General features: G+C 44.4%; 1 protein-coding gene across 2 annotated transcripts; it reads right to left on the reverse strand.

Moving 5' to 3' along the window:
- Positions 1-1147: 1147 nt before the first annotated feature.
- nek3 (NIMA related kinase 3) lies at positions 1148-18601 on the reverse strand. Of its 2 annotated transcripts, none has more exons than XM_063204263.1 (14): positions 18556-18601; positions 18089-18293; positions 17885-17978; positions 16222-16319; positions 15314-15397; positions 14014-14081; positions 13612-13698; positions 13085-13139; positions 10002-10211; positions 8712-8874; positions 7437-7592; positions 6303-6422; positions 2629-2746; positions 1148-1506 (listed from the first exon to the last, which is right to left on the reverse strand). In XM_063204263.1, the coding sequence occupies exons 2-14, from the start codon at positions 18206-18208 to the stop codon at positions 1443-1445; spliced, it is 1437 nt and encodes a 478-aa protein (XP_063060333.1). In that variant the 5' UTR covers positions 18209-18293; positions 18556-18601; the 3' UTR covers positions 1148-1442. The 2 variants fall into 2 exon arrangements, with proteins under 2 accessions (XP_063060333.1, XP_063060334.1); XM_063204264.1 differs by lacking the exon at positions 18556-18601 and adding an exon at positions 18540-18554 and having other exon boundaries at positions 1153-1506; positions 10011-10211.
- Between the last annotated feature and the right edge of the window lie 942 nt (positions 18602-19543).

The raw sequence follows: 19543 nt of genomic DNA on the forward strand, positions 1-19543 counted from the left end.
CCGGATGTTGACAGTAACATTCTTGATGTTTAACATTCCACATGAATTGCTTAAGGCAAAAAAAACACAAGTCACAGGGGGTCTTGGTAAAGAAAAAGAAAAAAAAAACGATGGAGAAAAATCTCTATTACAAAACTCCCCAGAATAGGATTTTTTGTCAGTCGACTGCCAAACGAATGTCCTGGCCCTGGCCCCTTCACCACAGATGTTTGGCTAGTAGAGTTGAGTGAAACCAAATGTAATGGCTTCACCACAAGGGTGACATGACGAGCAACAGCTGACAGCTGAGTAAGAGTGCGTGTGTGTGAGCGTGTGTGTATGTGTTTGTGAGTTTAAGACCAGAGTTGTTCTTGGACTTGCTTTCATACTGTATATCCAGAGTGCAACCCGGGCAATGGGATAAACTTGACCCAGACAGTCACTTAATGTGTTGAATCTGCAGGACAGTATAATATGCAGGAGGAACTCTGCCTTGTATACTTTCTACCAGCGGTATCAGCACAGGTGATTTCACTAGATATCTCTACTAAGTTTGTTGCACTTGTTTAAAGAGATAAAAAAGCATCAGTGCTGCTCTGGTGTCTTCTTTGTTTATTTATCTTTGTGCCACATACTGTATGTTGAGGTTTGTTCCAAATGCTGCTATTTCCTGTCTGTCATATGTGCTGCCACCATGGGCAGGTAAAAGAGATCTCTGTTTCCATGTGATTTTGTTTCCCCTGATAAACAAAGGCAAAACATTTTTTTTTCTAAACCCTCCAGTGCTTCTTCGCACCTCTCAAATCTATAGTTCAATCTGTAGTAAGAGCTCAGAGCTTCATGCGGTGTTGAATCTGCAGTGACGTGTGTCGCTGATCACTCCTCAGTACTACAAGCACTTTGAGCAGACTGAGCACTTTGAGATTAACCACCTAACATCCGGCCTCGTTTTGAGCAAGCACACAGCCACAACCACACAGTAGCTATTTCTGGAGGCTTGATAGATGAACCTTGTACTTAGTACAAATTTACATACATTCTACAGGTGGAACACTGCTGAAACAGGGATATGCGTTTGTGCATTTTTCTAACCAAAATGTGGACCACTGGCACATGGGTAAAAAAAACATATACAGTAGTTGTGCAGAAGTTGAAAGATGCACAGCTTCTAGGTGCTGTTAAACATGGGAGTGTTCAATACCTCAAGAAAGAAAGAAAGACGCTTATCGCACACTTTTTTGCTCATTTATTCAGAGCAAACAACCTGTTCCACCTCCTAACAAATAGTAGTACTGTGGCCATGTATATCATAGCGCACCATGTAATCATTAACCCTGCTGAAATAAGTAGTCATTACAGCACCTTGTGTATCACATAAACATTGAAGATGAAACAATGGTAGTGTAATTATTAAAATAAGTGTACAAAAGTTCTGTAAAAGTGTACAAAAGTTCAATAAAATTCTAATGTTTGGTCATTTCTTCAAGTCCATCCAGCAGGTCAAAATGAGCCTCCTCTTCGAAGTCCCTGTAGATGACAAGCACAAACATAATCAATCACACTGACTACATAAACACTGGAGAGAAACACTTTCAACACCGTAATAAACCTCTGTGACGACTAACAACAAACAAGTCCAAACTCTTTCAATCAGTAAATGAGTAAAAACGACCACCAATTATGTTCTTCTCAGTCGTATTATAGTTAATGGGGGCATTTCTGGTGCTTATTTGTTTGTGGGGGGTGGGGGGGGCTCACAAGGCGCAAGAACTTACACACACCATTACTATGACATGCCAGTCTTTCTTTACAAACACATTACAACTTGGCCACTGCCATAGTGGTTATAACAACTCTATAATAGGGACATTTTCTGGAGGGGTTAATTACTAAGGGTGTTGTTCTTTCACTATGTGCTCTGTTCCATATATCTCGGTCATATGATGATTCCCTTGCACCTTATTTATTTTCCATCAATGCAGCGTGTGTGTATGTGTGTGTGTGTGTGTGTGTGTGTGTGTGTGTGTGTGTGTGTGTGTGTGTGTGTGTGTGTGTGTGTGTGTGTGTGTGTGTGTGTGTGTGTGTGTGTGTGATCTGCCTAATGGCTGAATGTGTGCAAGGGAGTGGTATATGCTTAATCTGCTGTGTCGGCATACAAGATCCCTCCCTTGCAGTCTTACCGCACGAATAGACCAAGCGAGACGCCATTGAAGCGACAGAGAATCGCTTCTGTACAGCAAGAGCGATACGAGCGATTGAAGCGACTAGCGTATGTCCGTTACAAGCAGAAGGCAAAGGATTCCAACATTCCCATTGGCTGTGGTCACTGACCTCTATACAGCCATTGGCTGTCGCGGCTGGTCGCCAAACCGCGTCATAGAATATAGACAGGATTTCAACTTCAAGCTGTCGCTCTCGGCGTGCGAATCGCTTTTAGTCTGCAGAATCGCTTTTGTCGCGTGACTCAATACAAAGTCAATTACTTCCGTTGCTCGCCTCGCTCATGTCGTGCTTGGTCTATTTGTGGGGTTAAGGTTTGATAACACCTTTGTGCATTTGTGTATGCTGCTGTAAACCTTAATTTTCATTTGGCATTAGCAAAGTTACTCCACTACTGTACTCTTCCAGCAGGACAGGCATCACACTCACGTGTCCTCGTCATCAGATCTGGGGTCCATCCTGCTGTCGTCGATAATGTCCTCATCCTCAGGCCCGTCCACAGCATCATCCTGACCGTCTGACAGAGGACCAAGGGCAGGCCCTTCACCTGTGAGGACAGAGCCAAAGGACACAGTAAACAAGAAGGCAAAGCTGCTAAAGACACAGTTAACAGAGAGGAAAAGCTGCCAAGGTCAGAGTTAACAGAGAGGGAAAGCTGCCAAGCTCCCTGCTAACATCGCCGGGAATCAGAAACAACTCCAAAATCTCCAGAATGGGGCTACGTTCCCGCAGAAAATGCTAAAAGGTTTGCAACCCTGTCATCTGTAATTGCTCTGCGTAATTCCCTCCTTAACCCTTTCATGTGGAACCTCAATTACAAGCTTGTGATTACCAAAGTGGTAATGAACAAGTCTTAATCTGCTACTTGAGACTCTCGGCAACATCCTGATTTACAGTCTTTGGGTTTTTTCAGGTAAAGGTAAGCCGGATCGCCAAGGATCCTACAGTACCTGTATCAAAAGGCTACGTAATGTATGCATGTGTCTTTTACGTCATATGCTAACTCCCTGCACTCTCGAGTTTAGTTCTTGTATCTTGTATCTTGTTCTTGACGTTTCGGCCTAAGCCTTCTTCAGCATCTAAGACATAAAGAGAAAAAAAAGGTTTCTCATGGACTGCCGGCCGATGAATGAACTGACATAGTATCGTATCTATAGAGTCACCGCACACAACAAAAACAACTCTCAGAATCCACATCAACAGAGTCAACGTCATCGGGACATTCATAAAAAACTGTCTCTGTTCATCACTGCAGAGACAGAGATAGACATCATTCCACTTGCAGTTAAGAATACCCGTCTATCCCTCCTACGTAAATGAGTTAAACACAGAACCCAAATTTCCACGCCCCGGGATAATACAGACGCTACTTAAAACTTTGCTGAAAAACAAAAGACCATTCCACTGGGAATTTGAGAAAACTTTTTACTACCCCACTGATGGGTTAAAAGCGGAGGACAAATTGTTTGGCCCAGGGATAATTAAAAATACTCCTAAAAAACGACTGGGAAACAGAGACAATTCCAGTGGGAATGACAGACAATTCCACTAGGAAAAAAACAAAAACTGCCTCTATGATTAAAGAAAAAGATGGAGTGGAAATTAAAATGACCTGCTTCAGAAACTAGAACTTTATGCGGTGGAAGCAGGATTCAGCCATGCTGGTTTAATGAATATACTGTAGACATGAATACATCTAAACGATGTCTGCTTTTGCCCGTCATGGAAAAAGTTCTCATTAATATTAGAGACTGACAAAGGCATAGTCCGTCAATATCAGTTCCCACTTAAAAAGCGGAGAAGGTCAATGCAATCCTCAGCGGAAATCTTAATTGACTTCACTAATGAATTGATCATGAAGATCTGGCATCGTCTTCACTGCCTGAGAGCTGAGAATCAGCCAACGGCTAAATTGACAAGAGTACTGTACAGCACAGCACATGTACATACTGTATTCAGGTTTCAAATGGAATATTGTATAACTATACAAAAATAATGAATAAGTGAATGAATAAATAAACAAATAATCAGTATTGGGTTTAAAACAAGTTCCAGAATATTCAGTTTACATGTGTAGAACAGTGTTCGTTCTGCAACACAGTATTATTCATGGAGCACAGCCACATTTAGAATGAATAAAGAGCTTACATGGCTTGTGCGGAAACGATACAGTGCCACCATGCCATTTAAAATATTCCTTGCATGTCACTGTGCTCACTGAAAATGTTCACCAGCATAACGGGGTACACAAATAAACACAACAGCAGGCTCTCACCCCCAATGTAGATAACACATAAGTTAATCTACACACAACACAAAGAGGAGAGAGAGCAAGGACATCTCAGGATGACTCTAACGTCACTCACTCAGGCATTCATTAAAGCCAACCAAATCAAACCAGGCATTAATTAAAGCCAGCCAACAGAGGCAAAATCTACAACACCAGAAAAAGGTCAAACTATCGTACCCCAATGAAGGCCCTTTTGCACGTCATGTAATCAATAAAATACATGGAGTATCGACTATATATGTCATTTAAGGTTTTAATAGTGATGGTTCTGACATGCACACATTCTAATTAAAGCTAGTGCACTTTTACATCCAGCTCCTTTTAAGAGAAGCAAGTGAGTCTCATTAAAAGTATGACGACATCGGCATAAGGTCATTACTGTAGGTCATTAGGATGTTAACTACACCAGTGCTTTAGCTGACAGTGCAACTTCAGACCTGCAATTAACGTTTTCCATAGAGCAAGAGAACACAGTTTTATTTTTCTAATAAAAGACATGACACATGCGCTATTAGTGTAAGCACAGCAGGGATGCAAGAGTGTGAAACACAGGGAGAAATGTTGCAGATACAGATGAGAGAGAGAGAGAGAGAGAGAGAGAGAGAGAGAGAGAGAGAGAGAGAGAGAGAGAGAGAGAGAGAGAGAGAGAGAGAGAGAGAGAGAGACTGTGAGAGTGAGAGGGGGGATCCAAGAGTGTGAAACAGAGGGGGAAAAGTCTCTGTTTTTAGCTGCTGTGACATTCACTGCTGTTAGTATCACTACAGCTTTACAGCCAAATGAGTATTGCAGCTGTGAAACAGAAGTGGGTTTCGAGCATACTTCTAAAGCAGCAATGGTAAGTTGATGGGCCAGAAGCCCCTCTCTCTCTCTCTCTCTCTCTCTCTCTCTCTCTCCATCTCTCTCTCTCTCTCTCTCTCTCTCCATCTCTCTCTCTCTCTCTCTCTCTCTCTCTCTCTCTCTCCTAACCCATAGGGGGCAATACTGTAGTGCTTTGTAATGGCTTGTAGGCATCTCAAGTTGACAGGTAGCTCCAAGGCCGCTGACAGCTTTCACTGGGCCCTGGACAAAATCATCTAAATTGGCCCCCTCTCGATACACAATGTGCTGAGGTCCCAGGTAACCCCCATCTCCATGGGCCCAGACAGCAGGCCCGTTTTGTACCTCCCCTCCACTGTCAGCGGGCCCGGGTAGCTCAAACTGACATGACACATGCAGTACTGCACCATTAAACAGTGCCCCCAAAGGAGCCTGAGCCGTCTGTTTCGCATGCCATTAAACCCATAAGGGTTCAGCTCTTTTATGTGTCTTTTCGGGCCGCGTTTGGCAGAGGGTTTATGATGAGAACAGGTGGTGAGGGGAGAATAATAAATCGTCACAGCTCACCGAGTGTCACCTCGGGAAGGGTGGCAGTCACCGTCACCGCATCTAAAGGTGCGCACCAACAGCACGTTAGCAGGTGAATGGCACACCGACATACACTCGAACGCTCCCTCACACACACACACACACACACACACACACACACACACACACACACACACACACACACACACACACACACACACACACACACACACACACACACACACACACACACACACACACACACACACACACACTTAGTGAGAGACTTGCATAGAGCTTTGGGTGGAATTGGAAGAATATAGCTTTCCTCCTTTGCCAGAACTCTCTTGAAGAACAAAGATTCAGGGAAAAGTCTCTCAAACTGCATAAATGATGGAAAGATACAAGACATCAGAGCTCTCGTGGCTCACATTTTTTTTCTGATTTTCTGTCTCTCTCCCCCACAAACCTTTCTTGTGAATGGTGTAGGTGTCAGAGGCGTTGCAGAGGTTGGCCTTCTCCAGTAGACTCAGGAGCCGCTCTGGGGGCTCTCTGGCCCACCGCCGCCTCTCTCCCTTCTGCTCCGACTCTGCAAACGCACGCACAGACAAACACGCACGCACGCACGCACGCACGCACGCACGCACGCACACACATACACACACACACGTTTAACTTCATTACAAGCTTGTCTTACAGTCGTTATCTTATTCAATGTTGTCTCAAGGACAAGATGTTTTTATTAGCAGTTCAATACTTTTGATATCATCTCAATGAAATACCGTAATAGTATCACCCATACACGCCATCGCTTCATTATTTTTAGAGAATTGGGTTTGGAAAGTGAACACGGTTGTTTATTGCAATATAATACAAATGCCTGAGGTTATTTATAACAGGGGTCAAGCACCAGGGGGTATACTAAGAGCATGGTTAAGTGATGAACCAGACTTAGTTAACCTACAGGAAGTGGAAACCTGCTAATACTACAGTAGATGTACCTGCAGGCATCATTTAGTTAAGAAAATGAAGACTCCAGGCTCCTCTATTAGATGATTTACCTCTACCAAAAGGATAACTTCACCTGCTTTACCACTGAACCAGCTTCTTACTATACCCCCTGAGGCGCATTAGTGTTTGATGAGTGTGAGCACATGGTTATGCAGTTATACAGTCAAAGTTATGTGGAGATATAGTTAAATGATTACACGTCGGTGATTTTTTTTTGGTAATACTCTCTATGAAGACCATGTCTGTAGTGCATTATGAATGTATTTATAATAACTTATAATGTGCATCATAATTAATCATTGTGCATTATGATTACACTCATAATGCTTCATGATGCAGTATATCAAAAGTCATGAATAGAAAGTTTTACCAAATTACTTAGTAACGTAGTATTTTGTAACTGATTGTGTTTTGTATTCGATGATCAGAAAATAGTTGTGCAGTGTCTGTGGTGATGACATGCACATGTTCAGGGCTTTATGTAGTGTTTCTCTACAGCCCCCAGAGGGCATTAGGGAGTCCTCGGGGGGCGTTGGGAGGCTTATGATGAGGTCACATTCAGTGCTTACTGCAATGTCAGCAGGGCACTTACCTGAGCTATCCTGGAGGCCTCCAATGGGCATGCTCTCTGTGGAGATGACATCAGCGTCCCCGAGGACTCTCAGGACGGTCTCCGAGGGGACTGCAGCCCACCTGCGCCGAGGACCCGCCTCTCCCTCCAGGCTCTCTGAGGCGTCCGCGAAAGCGCCTGATCAAAAGACACACGCACATAAACACACACACACACACACACACACACACACACACACACACACACACACACACACACACACACACACACACACACACACACACACACACACACACACACACACACACACAGAGATACAGTACATAAACAGTACATAAACACATAGAAACACACACACACAGAAACCACACACATGCACAAACACACACACGCATGCACACACACGCATGCACACACACGCATGCACACACACACGCGCACACACGCGCGCACACACACACACACACACACACACACACACACACACACACACACACACACACACACACACACACACACACACCGTTGCTCGAGGCTGCAGAATTTCAATTCCCATGCCACTAAACAAATGTTAGGACTTTGCTTCATTAACATTTTCCAACAGTTTGTGAGCGTGTCACAGTCTGCGTGCGAAGCACAGTCATAACACACGGCACCAGGCACACAGGAGGGATTGGAGCCGGCTTTACAGCAGTGTGACTTTTCAAGGGAAAACAACAACAGCGCGAGCAACATGTGTTTGCACTCAAAATGATTGCACCATCGCACAGAGAGAGAACGCAGCTATTTATTTTCACAGCTGTGGAGCATCACCGCAGTTGACCGAAACATTTCTGTGGCTTGACGGCTTGCTGTCCATTTATTTATTTATTTACTTAAAAAAAAACTGCTAAAGCAGAACTCCTTTGGATATTTATGAAGTGGTCACGAGGCACCAGAGAATCTCAGGTCCACATGCCAACTCCATCACATCACCCCCTTTACCCCACACCCTACCAACCCCTAACTAAACACACAAACACACACGCAATGCAAACACACGCACACACCGTCACACACACAAAGCCACCCACTATAATCCCCTGCTCGTCATCATACCCTGCTCTGTTGCGGACGTTAGGTTCTCAAATCCACATGCCAACTCCATCTCAACCCCTTACCGACACCCATCCAACCCCCGACTAAAACCCACAAACACATACACAGACATACACCAACACACAGACACACACGAACACACAGACACAGACACAGACATACACAGACACACACACACACACACCCTGCCTGTCATACCCTCCACTGTTGAGGAGGTCAGGAGTGTTTTCTGGCCCAGCAGTTCTGCCACCGCCTCACCCTCCTCTCTCCTCCAGCCATGCGCCCGCTTTGCGTGTGGTGCCCGCTCTGACACGGCATGTGGCACCTGCTCGGCCTGAGGTGCCCGCTCTGACTGTGGTTGCTGGTGAGTAAAACACAAACAGAAACAGAAACGTTTAACCACCTCCATGCAGAATAAACCAGCTGTGCAAGAAAGCACGATACAGTTCAACCACTGAGTATTCATAGACACTCAGCGCTTCACACAACTAAAAACTGAAAGTGTCTTTTATCAACTTTTGCAAACACCAAAGACCACTCTGACTGTGGCGCACGCTCTGGCTCTGCCTGTGGTTGCTGGTGAGTAAGAGGCAGAAAACCTTAACGATGCCTCGCAGAACAGTAGTAAAAGTCAAGTCGATGGAAACAACCAGAGAAACTATAAATGCCACAGAAAACAGGATGTATAAAAGCAAAAGTGGAGGAAAGAATGTGTGTGAGAGTGCATACTGCACGGCAAGACGGCATACAGAGTTGCCACATCTTCAGATAAAATGTTACATCTGCATGCACGTCAGCGGCCTTCAGATATGCTACAATTAATTCTTAATACTAAACCTATAAATGGTACTGCAACACAAACAAGAACATGTTTTAGACACATACAATCAATTACATCACATTATACTCAGCTGACGTTTGTATCCAAAGCGACTTACCGTTTTTCTTCAGGGTATTGATTACAGTCCCTGAGGTATGGGGTTAGGTGCCTGGGGTTAGGTGCCTTGCTCAAGGGCACTTCAGCCATGGATAGAGATGTAGGGAGAGGTCAGGTGGGATTTGAATCTACAACCTCTGGATTGAAAGATCAAGTCTCTAACCATTAGGCCATGGCTGTTTTAGCTATGACAAGCCCTAGTGTGGATACTATGTTTCGGGTTGGAAAGTCAACAATCAACTTTTTCTGATTAATCAGGAAAAATCCCATATGCATAGACAAGTCGTGTAATGGTTAGTCAGGTGGACTGTAAATCAGAGGGTTGCAGGTTCAATGCCCATCCTTACCAATCCCTTCCTCCCTCCTTGGCTGAGGTACCCTTGAGCAAGGCACCTAACCTTACACTGCTCCAGGGACTGTAACCCCAATACCCTGTAATATCTGTAAGCCGTTTTGGATAAAAACGTTGTCTAAGTATAAAGTAATAATAATGTAATAATGTACTAATGTAATAATAATGTAATAATAGTAAAAGATCATTTCATGGGTGCCTTGCCTACCTGTGGAGGCAGGTGTTTGAGCAGCAGGCGTGCGATGCGGTGGGAGGTGAGGATGGTCTGCATGGAGGGCCGGTCGCGGGGGTTGGTCTTGAACATGTGCTTGATCAGGTAGTGCAGCTCATAGGGCAGGTGGCGGGGCAAGGGCTCGTACGATCCCCTGCACACCTTCAGGATCAAACTCTTCCAGCTCCTGGCCTGGAACTGGAGGCATAAGGAGGAGAGAGAGGAGGAGAGGGCACGGAAGGTAACAGGACAGATTATTTGGAGAATAGATTATATAAATACAGTGTTCACATCACAAAAGCACTTTGTCAATGTGTCATTTGAGATGGCAGGACCAGGGGGGCAGAGTAGAAGAGAGAACAGGGGAAAGGGTCATATTATAAAACTATATTATATTTTGTTGTACTTTGCAGGATTATTGAGATTGAACCACAATGGGCAGGATATGGACAAGCACAACAAGAGGTAGAATGGCAGAAAGAAACGCATGATCACTCTTCAATTTCCCAGCTAAGCATTGCATACAGTGCATCAATCCATCCATCCACTGCACCATATACATGCCTGTCCGTCTATATCAGGGGTGGGGAACTGTTTGCGGCCCTTGAGACCGTTTTATCCGCCCCCCGATATCATTTTAATGTTATTCAGCTTCACATGAAATATGACATATTTTGTAAAGGAATCTAAGAAAATACATTTGCAATACAATTAAGTTATATTCAGGGAACCTAGAGAAGGTGCCATTTGTTTAAAAGGTGGCTGCCTTCAATATAGGCCAAAAGTGAAGGGGAAAATCCTGGTTTGTGTTCATAGTACGGCCCTCTGAGGACTTTTACGGCCCTCTGATAAATTTGAAGTGGCCCTTCGAATGAAAAAGTTTCCCCACCCCTGGTCTATATGCTCTCTCCATCTACCTTTGAGGACAGGGAAACAGAACTAAATGACTGTAGAACGGAATGAGAATAGAGGAGTGGAGAGGAACACGTGGATATGAAAAGAGGGCAATGGAGAGGTCAAGGGAAAGGAAAGTGAGAAGAACAGGAACAAGCGGTGGGAGAGAAAGAGAGAGAGAGAGAGAGAGAGAGAGAGAGAGAGAGAGAGAGAGAGAGAGTGAGTGAGTGAGTGAGTGAGTGAGTGAGTGAGTGAGAGAGAGAGAGAGAGAGAGGGGAGATAAGGAAAGGAAATGAAAGGATTAGAGAGGTCAAGGGGAAAGGAGCGAGAGGAATGGAGAGATCAGCCGGTAAAGGAATGAAACAAGTGAAGAGAGGTCAGGAGATGTCAAGAAGAGCGAGCAGTGGTAAAGGCAGAGGAAAGGAAGGAGAGAGCAGGAGAGGTGGAGAGGAGGGTGCATACGGAACAAGAAGAGTCAAAAAAGAAAAGAAAGAAAGATGAGAGGAGTGAAGAGGTCAAGAGACATAAAGATGAGCAAACAGGGCTAAAGCCAGAGGAAGTGAAGGAACAGAGGAGTAGGGTGAATTAAGAACTAGAGAGGTAAAAAACAACAGAAGAAAGAAGAGATGAGACAAGTGGAGAGAGGTCAGGGGATGTAAAGAATAGCTAAAGCCAGTGGAAATAAAGGAAGAGGAGAGGAGAGGAAATTAAGAACTAGAGAAGTAAACAAGAATGAACAAAAGCACAATGACAGATGAAAAGAAGAGTGAGCAGAGCTAGAAGACAGAAGTGAAGGGAAATAAAGGGGCAGAAAGGAGGATAGAGACAAAAGAAGTAAAAAAAAGATCAGAAGATGGCAAGAGAGGTCAGGAGATGTGGAGTGATTAGTGCTAAAGCCAGAAGGGAAGGGTAGCAAGGAGGATGGTGAATAAGAGCAAGAGAACTTAAAAAATAAAAATAAAAAACAGAAAAAAGAAATGATAAGGGAAGTGGAGAGGTCACGGCAAGGGGATGACAGGAGCAAAGCAGAGCAGAGAGGACAGAGGATGGGGAGCCTTATAGACTGAGGCGAACAGGGTAACCACACGAACACATCAAGAGAGACAAAAGCTACAAAGCAAGAACAATGTGAGTTACAAAAGCTGCGACAAAAGCTGAGAATGACAGTTAAAACTAGAATGCGAGCATTCCGGCATTCCAATTGGCTGATCATAGCTCATTGCCATAATATTCACAGAAGTTCAAATAAAAAGCGACGCCAAACCGCCTCTTGCCGCCCAAATGAGTTTTGTCTCTTTTGTCACTAGCTCCTCTATACTAAGTCAATTACTTTTGTTGCTGTTGTCGCGTTTGGTGTGTTCTTACTGTAAGTTAAGCAAAGGAGAGTCCAGGGAATGAAAGAAGAAGGGAAGCGAAAACTTGGGGCAAAGAACAAGAGAAGTACAGAAGAAAGGACGGAGCAAGAGAAAAGGATGACTATAGAGAAGAGGGCACAGAAAAGGAAGAGAGGACAGGAGTTGGCAGAAGCGATGGAGGCCAAGGAGAGACCGGAGTCACAAAACAGTGCCAACATATGGTGGGACAGGAGGAGGCGGTGACAAGGAGGACATATTAAAAACTAATGAATGCATAAAATCATTAAGGCACCTGTTTGGATTTGGACTGGTGAAAGAACAATAGACGCCTATTCATTCCTAAAACCCTGCCCAAAAAAACTTGTGGCAGGTGCGGGGGTTGAGAAAAGGACTAAGTGAGACTGGCTCAAAGAAAACAAATCAATAAAAAATACAATTATTAAGGTACCTGCTTGGATTTGGACAGATGAAAGAGATGTAAAGTCATTCAACAGTATTAATGTCCATTCACACTTGTGGTGGGTGATGTGGTGCAGAGAAATGGTCATTGTGTGAGACTTAAAGAAGCTGTTATCATGCACCAAAAACTTGGGCTGACAAAGACCCTTTGTGTGTGTGTGTGTGTGTGTGTGTGTGTGTGTGTGTGTGTGTGTGTGTGTGTGTGTGTGTGTGTGTGTGTGTGTGTGTGTGTGTGTGTGTGTGTGTGTGTGCATGCATGTGCATACTTTTCAGTATTAGCTAAGGCCAATGTAAAAACAATAAAAGTATCAGAAAGCACCATAACACAGGATCTTTAAAACTTGTAGTAAGTTGGTACATTACCGGATGGCGAAGGGTGCAGAGCTCATACAACACACAGCCCAGCGACCAGACGTCACTGCAAAACAACACACACACACACACACACACACACACACACACACACACACACACACACACACACACACACACACACACACACACACACACACACACACACACACACACACACACACACACCAGAAGGAAAAGCAAAGGATGATATATTGAGGCCAGGTTGTGAGGGACTCTTAAAGCCGACAGTAAATCCCTTCTGGGGCAACTTAAGACACAACACAATCACAACAACAGGGAGGCGATGGCGACAGGTGCCGTCTTTGATGTTGGAAATTGGACAGAGACTCTGTGTGTGTGTGTGTGTGTGTGTGTGTGTGTGTGTGTGTGTGTGTGTGTGTGTGTGTGTGTGTGTGTGTGTGTGTGTGTGTGTGTGTGTGTGTGTGTGTGTGTGTCTGTCTCTGTGTGTGTGTGTGTGTGTGTGTGTGTGTGTGTGTGTGTGTGTGTGTGTGTGTGTGTGTGTGTGTGTCACATACCTCTTGTTGTTGTATGGTTTATTGTCCCAGATCTCAGGAGATACGTAGTAGGGAGTGCCAACATATGTCTGAGCATAGCCCTTAGCACTGTGCCAAGATGAAAAAAGAAGAATAGATGGGAAGAAGAAGAAGAAGAAGAAGAAGAAGAAGAAGAAGAAGAAGAAGAAGAAGAAGAAGAAGAAGAAGAAGAAGAAGAAGAAGAAGAAGAAGAAGAAGAAAAAAACAAAAAACAAGTAAATCTTAACAAAGGCTATGTTCTGTATATGTCTTCCTGTATGTCTATGCCAATCTATTGATGTCTGTATTACTTATACAGTAAGAATTTGACTTTTGACTTAACAGTCATTGCTGCTGAATAAAGTTTGGAAAGCTTGAAAGTTGCAGTGTCACTTATCCGGTTACCTGCTCAGAACACACGCCGAGCCAAAGTCCCCCAGCTTAACTGTTCCATTGTCCGTCAGGAAAATGTTCTGCCGAGGAAACGCAACGGACGGGAAATGATTAAAGTGAATTATAATGTGCTTCCTTCCCCCCTTTTTTATTCGTGGGGGTCGTTATCACAATAAAATATCAGCCCCGTTAAGTCAAAAGGTGTCAGGCCACCTTTTGGCCTGTAAAAAAGGAATAAAAAAAGAAAGGAAAATGATTGCATTAAAATAAACGTGTCCGTCAGCAGAAGTTTATCTAAGAGCTCAGCGCCCTCATATTGTTTTTCTGCTGCCTGAGAAGAGGATAGAGAAGAGAAGTGAGATGAGAGAGAAGAGAAGAGAAGAGAAGAGAAGAGAAGAGAAGAGAAGAGAAGAGAAGAGAAGAGAAGAGAAGAGAAGAGAAGAGAAGAGAAGAGAAAAGAGAGAAGAGAAGAGAAGAGAAGAAAGAGAAGAGAAGAGAAGAGAAGAGAAGAGAAGAGAAGAGAAGAGAAGAGAGAGAAGAGAAGAGAAGAGAAGAGAAGAGAAGAGAAGAGAAGAGAAGAGAAGAGAGAAGAGAGAGAAGAGAAGAGAAGAGAAGAGAAGAGAAGAGAAGAGAAGAGAAGAGAAGAGAAGAGAAGAGAACAGAAGAGAAGAAAGAGAAGACTGAGTCATAAAATAAGAGGGCTGCTGGGTGGCCCTACAATAACCTCCCCACACACAGACACACACTCGCGCACGCACATACACTCGCATACACACACACACTCCCTCTCGCTCAGTCTCTCTGTCTCTAACACACACACACACACACACACACACACACACACACACACACACACACACACACACACACACACACACACACACACACACACACACACACACACACACACACACACACACACACACACACATCTGACCCACGCACGCATGCATACGTGCGCGCACGCACACGCGCACACACACACCAAAATGAGGTCAACACCTCCTCTCACAACGGTCAATGAAATTTACAATGAAGTGGGGGCAGCATGGGGAAGCGGAGGCGTGGGTGGTGGTGTGGCGTTGAAGAGACCTACTCTTGCATTTTACACCAAGGACAAAACCAGGGAAGACCCAGGACCTTCTCTTCCTCCTCCTCCTTAACTAGCCCTCATAAACTTGGCTTCGACTCCTTTCTACCTCTACAAGGCTCCGGACCATTAATTCCCTTTCACTTCGTCTATCTTCACGGTGGTCTGGTAGTCTCAATGACAAAGTGTCCGTTTAATCATCCGTGGAGGAGTGTTGTTTACCTTGGACTTGAGGTCCCGGTGCAGCACCCGTTTGTCATGGATGTGCTGCGCTCCGGAACACATCTGGGCAAACCACCTCAGGATCTAGACAGAGGGAGGACAGGGAGAGGAGGGATTACTGTGTTGCTGTTTCAGTTTTAATCGCACATTTGGATTCTGGTGAAAGGCAATGTCGATCCTTGTAGAGCTTGTTACATAATAAATTGACAAATAAAGTTTGAATTTGACTTTTGATTTTTTGCAGCTATTGTCATGGATGTGCCGCACTACTGAATCTTAACGGTGGGAGGACAGGGAGACGAAGGGAAAGAAGAGCAGATGAAGACGAGGGGAGGAGAAAAAAGATGAAGGAGGAAGCGAGGTGAGAGGATAAGAAGAGGAGGGGAAAGGAAAAGATGGTGAGAGCAAAGGGAGAGGAGGTGTGGAGAAGAGGACAACAGAAGAGAGAAGATGAGATAAGACAGGCGGGAAGTGAGAGGAGAGGAGTAGAAGAAGAGAGGAGAAGAAGAGGGTAAGGGGAGGAAGGAGAAGAACGGAGGATGAGAGGAGATGAGAGCAGAAGAGGGGTATGGACGACGTTTGAGGTGTGGAGTGATGACAAGATGAGACAAGAGGAGAAGAGGACGAGCACAGCAGGAAGAAGAGAAAGTAAGAACAGAGACGAATGAAGGAGAAGAGAAGAGAAGAGAAGAGAAGAGAAGAGAAGAGAAGAGAAGAGAAGAGAAGAGAAGAGAAGAGAAGAGAAGAGAAGAGAAGAGAAGAGAAGAGAAGTGAAGGGCGGAAAAGTAACAAACACGTTAACTCCCCCCGCCGAGAGTTTCCTGACATTCGTTCACCACGCAATCAATCTGCCTCTGTGGAAAAGGTTAGCCGACAGATGGCCACACTTGTTGTCCTTTTTGTCTTACACTGTCCGCTGAGAAATGCACATTCTTCTGCTGCCGAATCCTCTGCATCAGGTCCCCCCCACCACAGAACTCCATAGCAATGTACAGATGGCCATCCGCTGAGAGAGAGAGAGAGAGAGAGAGAGAGAGAGAGAGAGAGAGAGAGAGAGAGAGAGAGAGAGAGAGAGAGAGATAGAGATCGAGAGAGAGAGAGAGAGAAGAGAGGGGGGCAACATAAGCAACAGGAGGTGAATGAATGGTGATGTTTCATGTTTAGCGAGCTGGCTATTTTTACATGCAAAGACATCAAGCACTCGGTGGTGCCTACTCTGTCTTAATGGGGATGGCTCAATGGGGGGGGAAAAGTAGGACACATGCACATCTTTATAAAGGGCCTGGTGATCTCTACATACATTTAAGAAATGGAAATATATTATGCATATCATGTTGTACATTTAGTTAATATCTGAAATGTGGTTTATCATTTTGTTTTACTGCCTTCCTTGTTGTATGAATTAGGTACATGTAACAAAGTGTGTAATTACATGTAAGTAAGCATTTATTTTCACTGTACCTTTGGGCTAGGGTTAGGTATGTGCAGAGTAAGTATAGTGCAGTGTAAATAATAATTTAGATGTTGATACATACATATCGTTATACTAAAAAATCCACCATAAAATCAAGAGTTGCTGAAAGTCTGTAACTGCTATTTAATGTTAGCCTGGCTCTCACGCAAACCCTTCGCGCTTCAGCCATCTTCGTTAAACTTTGTGAGCTTGCACGATGAGAAACATCCATCTGCGTGGGAACCAGATTAATTTAATGTGGCTACTGACTGATATATCTGTGTACATGTATTTGCACATCCCCATGTGAGAAACTTCACAGGAAGGCTGATGGGTTATGAAAAAGTGGGACACTAAATGACTGTGTCAGCAGCAGTGTGTCCAATGTATACATGGCACAAAAACATATGCATTGTGAAGTATATGCACGTTACATGCTCATTTTGCACCGGGTTTGTTGTGCGGTATGAAGACTGTAACTTTGCACTTCTTTTCCCTCAAGTTCCAATCAATTCATGATTGTGAGAATTTTAAATGGTGTCAGTTTATTTTTCTACCAGCATACTGACTTCTGTGCGTGTGTGTGTGTGTGTGTGTGTGTGTGTGTGTGTGTGTGTGTGTGTGTGTGTGTGTGTGTGTGTGTGTGTGTGTGTGTGTGTGTCTGCCTGTCCTGATTCTAGGTCAACCGCGTGGTCAACTTTGTGATCAACCACGTAAAATGTGACAGACAGTGACAGCTGGTCATTGTGACACAGCACACAAGTGTACACTGCACACAACAAAAAGATTGCATTTAAGCCCCCCAATGGCGCCTGAAAGGGAGCAGTGCTACGGGACAGTACCATGCTCAGGGTACCTCCGTCAAGGAGGAGGATGGGGAGAGCACAGGTTAATTACTCCCCCATCATCTTGGCAAGACGGGAATCGAATCTGCAACCTTTGGGCTACAAGTCTGACGCCCTAACCGCTTACCAATGAATGCCCTCAATGGACAACAGATAGCCTGTTACTAAAATTAACAGTGTAGGCCTACTACTGTATGTAGGACATGAGGGCACATCAGTTTGTTTATAATGTCTTTGTAGGCTACAACACATTGAAACATAGCTCAAACAGACCTTCAAACGAATCCTTAAATGCCACAATATTTGGATGATTCATTTTGGACAGCAGCACGGCTTCTCTCCTGGACTGCTCTACTCCACTTCGAGCCTGCTCCAGAAAACACATACCAAATTTAGATTCACACATAGGCCTAGCCTCGACAGTGTGGCAAGCAAACAAGTAGTTGTTGTAGTAGGATGAGTCGAAATGTAGGCTACCTTTGGAAGTTGTATTTCTTTCAATACCCATGTTGATTCACCGCCGCCTTTAGGTTGAACTAAGAGGGCTCTACCGAAGGATCCCTCTCCGATCTCTTTAAGGATTCGGTAACCATCCATGCCTACAAAGCCCACTGATATGGGACATGAGGCACATCCAAATTGCGACGGTGGGGCAGATAGGCGGTCTCGCTGGAATCAACTTCTGGAAAACACAATGAATGATTTGATTATCTTTTATTTCAGCTTTCCAGCACGTATATGGGACTATTTTACAACATAGGTGGGGCAAAGGTAAAGGTTGCACTCTGGGCTTCTTTCTTTGTCTTGGGCCAAATCGAGGTAGCGAGGTGAACAGACCGAAATAAAGCATTAGCTATATAAACGCGAAGAATACACACGCTAAAAATGTGATAGACTCTAAAAATATTAAGTCCAAAGGAAGACCGACCGATGCACGGACTTACTTCATTTTCAGAGGGCAGTGGCGTGGGTGCACAGTACACGCTTCTTCCGTGTTATTACCTGACGTAATACACGCGTCATTATCCAAGCCCCGTAGAACAGTCATGTTAAAACAATAAATCCAGGAGAAAAAAATAAGCCGACTCCTTATTTTGGAAAAAAATGAAACGTAAAATATTTCAATATTATTCCTCATTTCATAGTATAGCTGTGACTAAAATGGCATTTCTCATTTCTCATAAAACGTCAAAAAGGTTGATGGGGAAATATATTTTTGTACCACACCCTTTCACCACCAGGTGGCAGAAAAGGGCTAGGTCAGTGGCCTGTCGGTCTAAACCCTTGGATCCCACCACCACCCTGACCTCTTAAAGTGATCTGAATTCACTCATTCAAAAACTACCCGAATGCTGAGGCACCACACGAATAACCGAACGACACATTGATTTAGATCTCAAATCCTCATCCAAATGGCCAGGCAAATAAACGCAAGCATAGGCCTACACATAGCCTATACCCAGCCCAGCACCTTCTTGGCCACATACATTATTCAACACCAGAGTGCTGCATTTTCTTGCATGGAAGCCTCTCATGAATGAGTAATTTGATTGATAATAATAAAAGTTGAAGGCTTTCTTGTATACCAGCTAAGAGACAGGAGTGGCAGGCATTTTGTTATTATTTGATGGAAGCCCATGGACCATCTCTCTCTCTCTCTCTCTCTCTCTCTCTCTCTCTCTCTCTCTCTCTCTCTCTCTCTCTCTCTCTCTCTCTCTCTCTCTCTCTCTCTCTCTCTCTCTCTGCCTGAATGCATGTATGTGTGCACGCCTGCATGTGTGCGTGCATGTGAGTGTCTGTGTGTGTGTGTGTGGTGTGTGTGTGTGTTTGTGTGTATGTGTGTGTGTGTGTGTGTGTGTGTGTGTGTGTGTGTGTGTGTGTGTGTGTGTGTGTGTGTGTGTGTGTGTGTGTGTGTGTGTGTGTGTGTGTGTG

Source organism: Engraulis encrasicolus, chromosome 8, assembly GCF_034702125.1.
Source record: "Engraulis encrasicolus isolate BLACKSEA-1 chromosome 8, IST_EnEncr_1.0, whole genome shotgun sequence".
Lineage (NCBI taxonomy): Eukaryota > Metazoa > Chordata > Actinopteri > Clupeiformes > Engraulidae > Engraulis > Engraulis encrasicolus.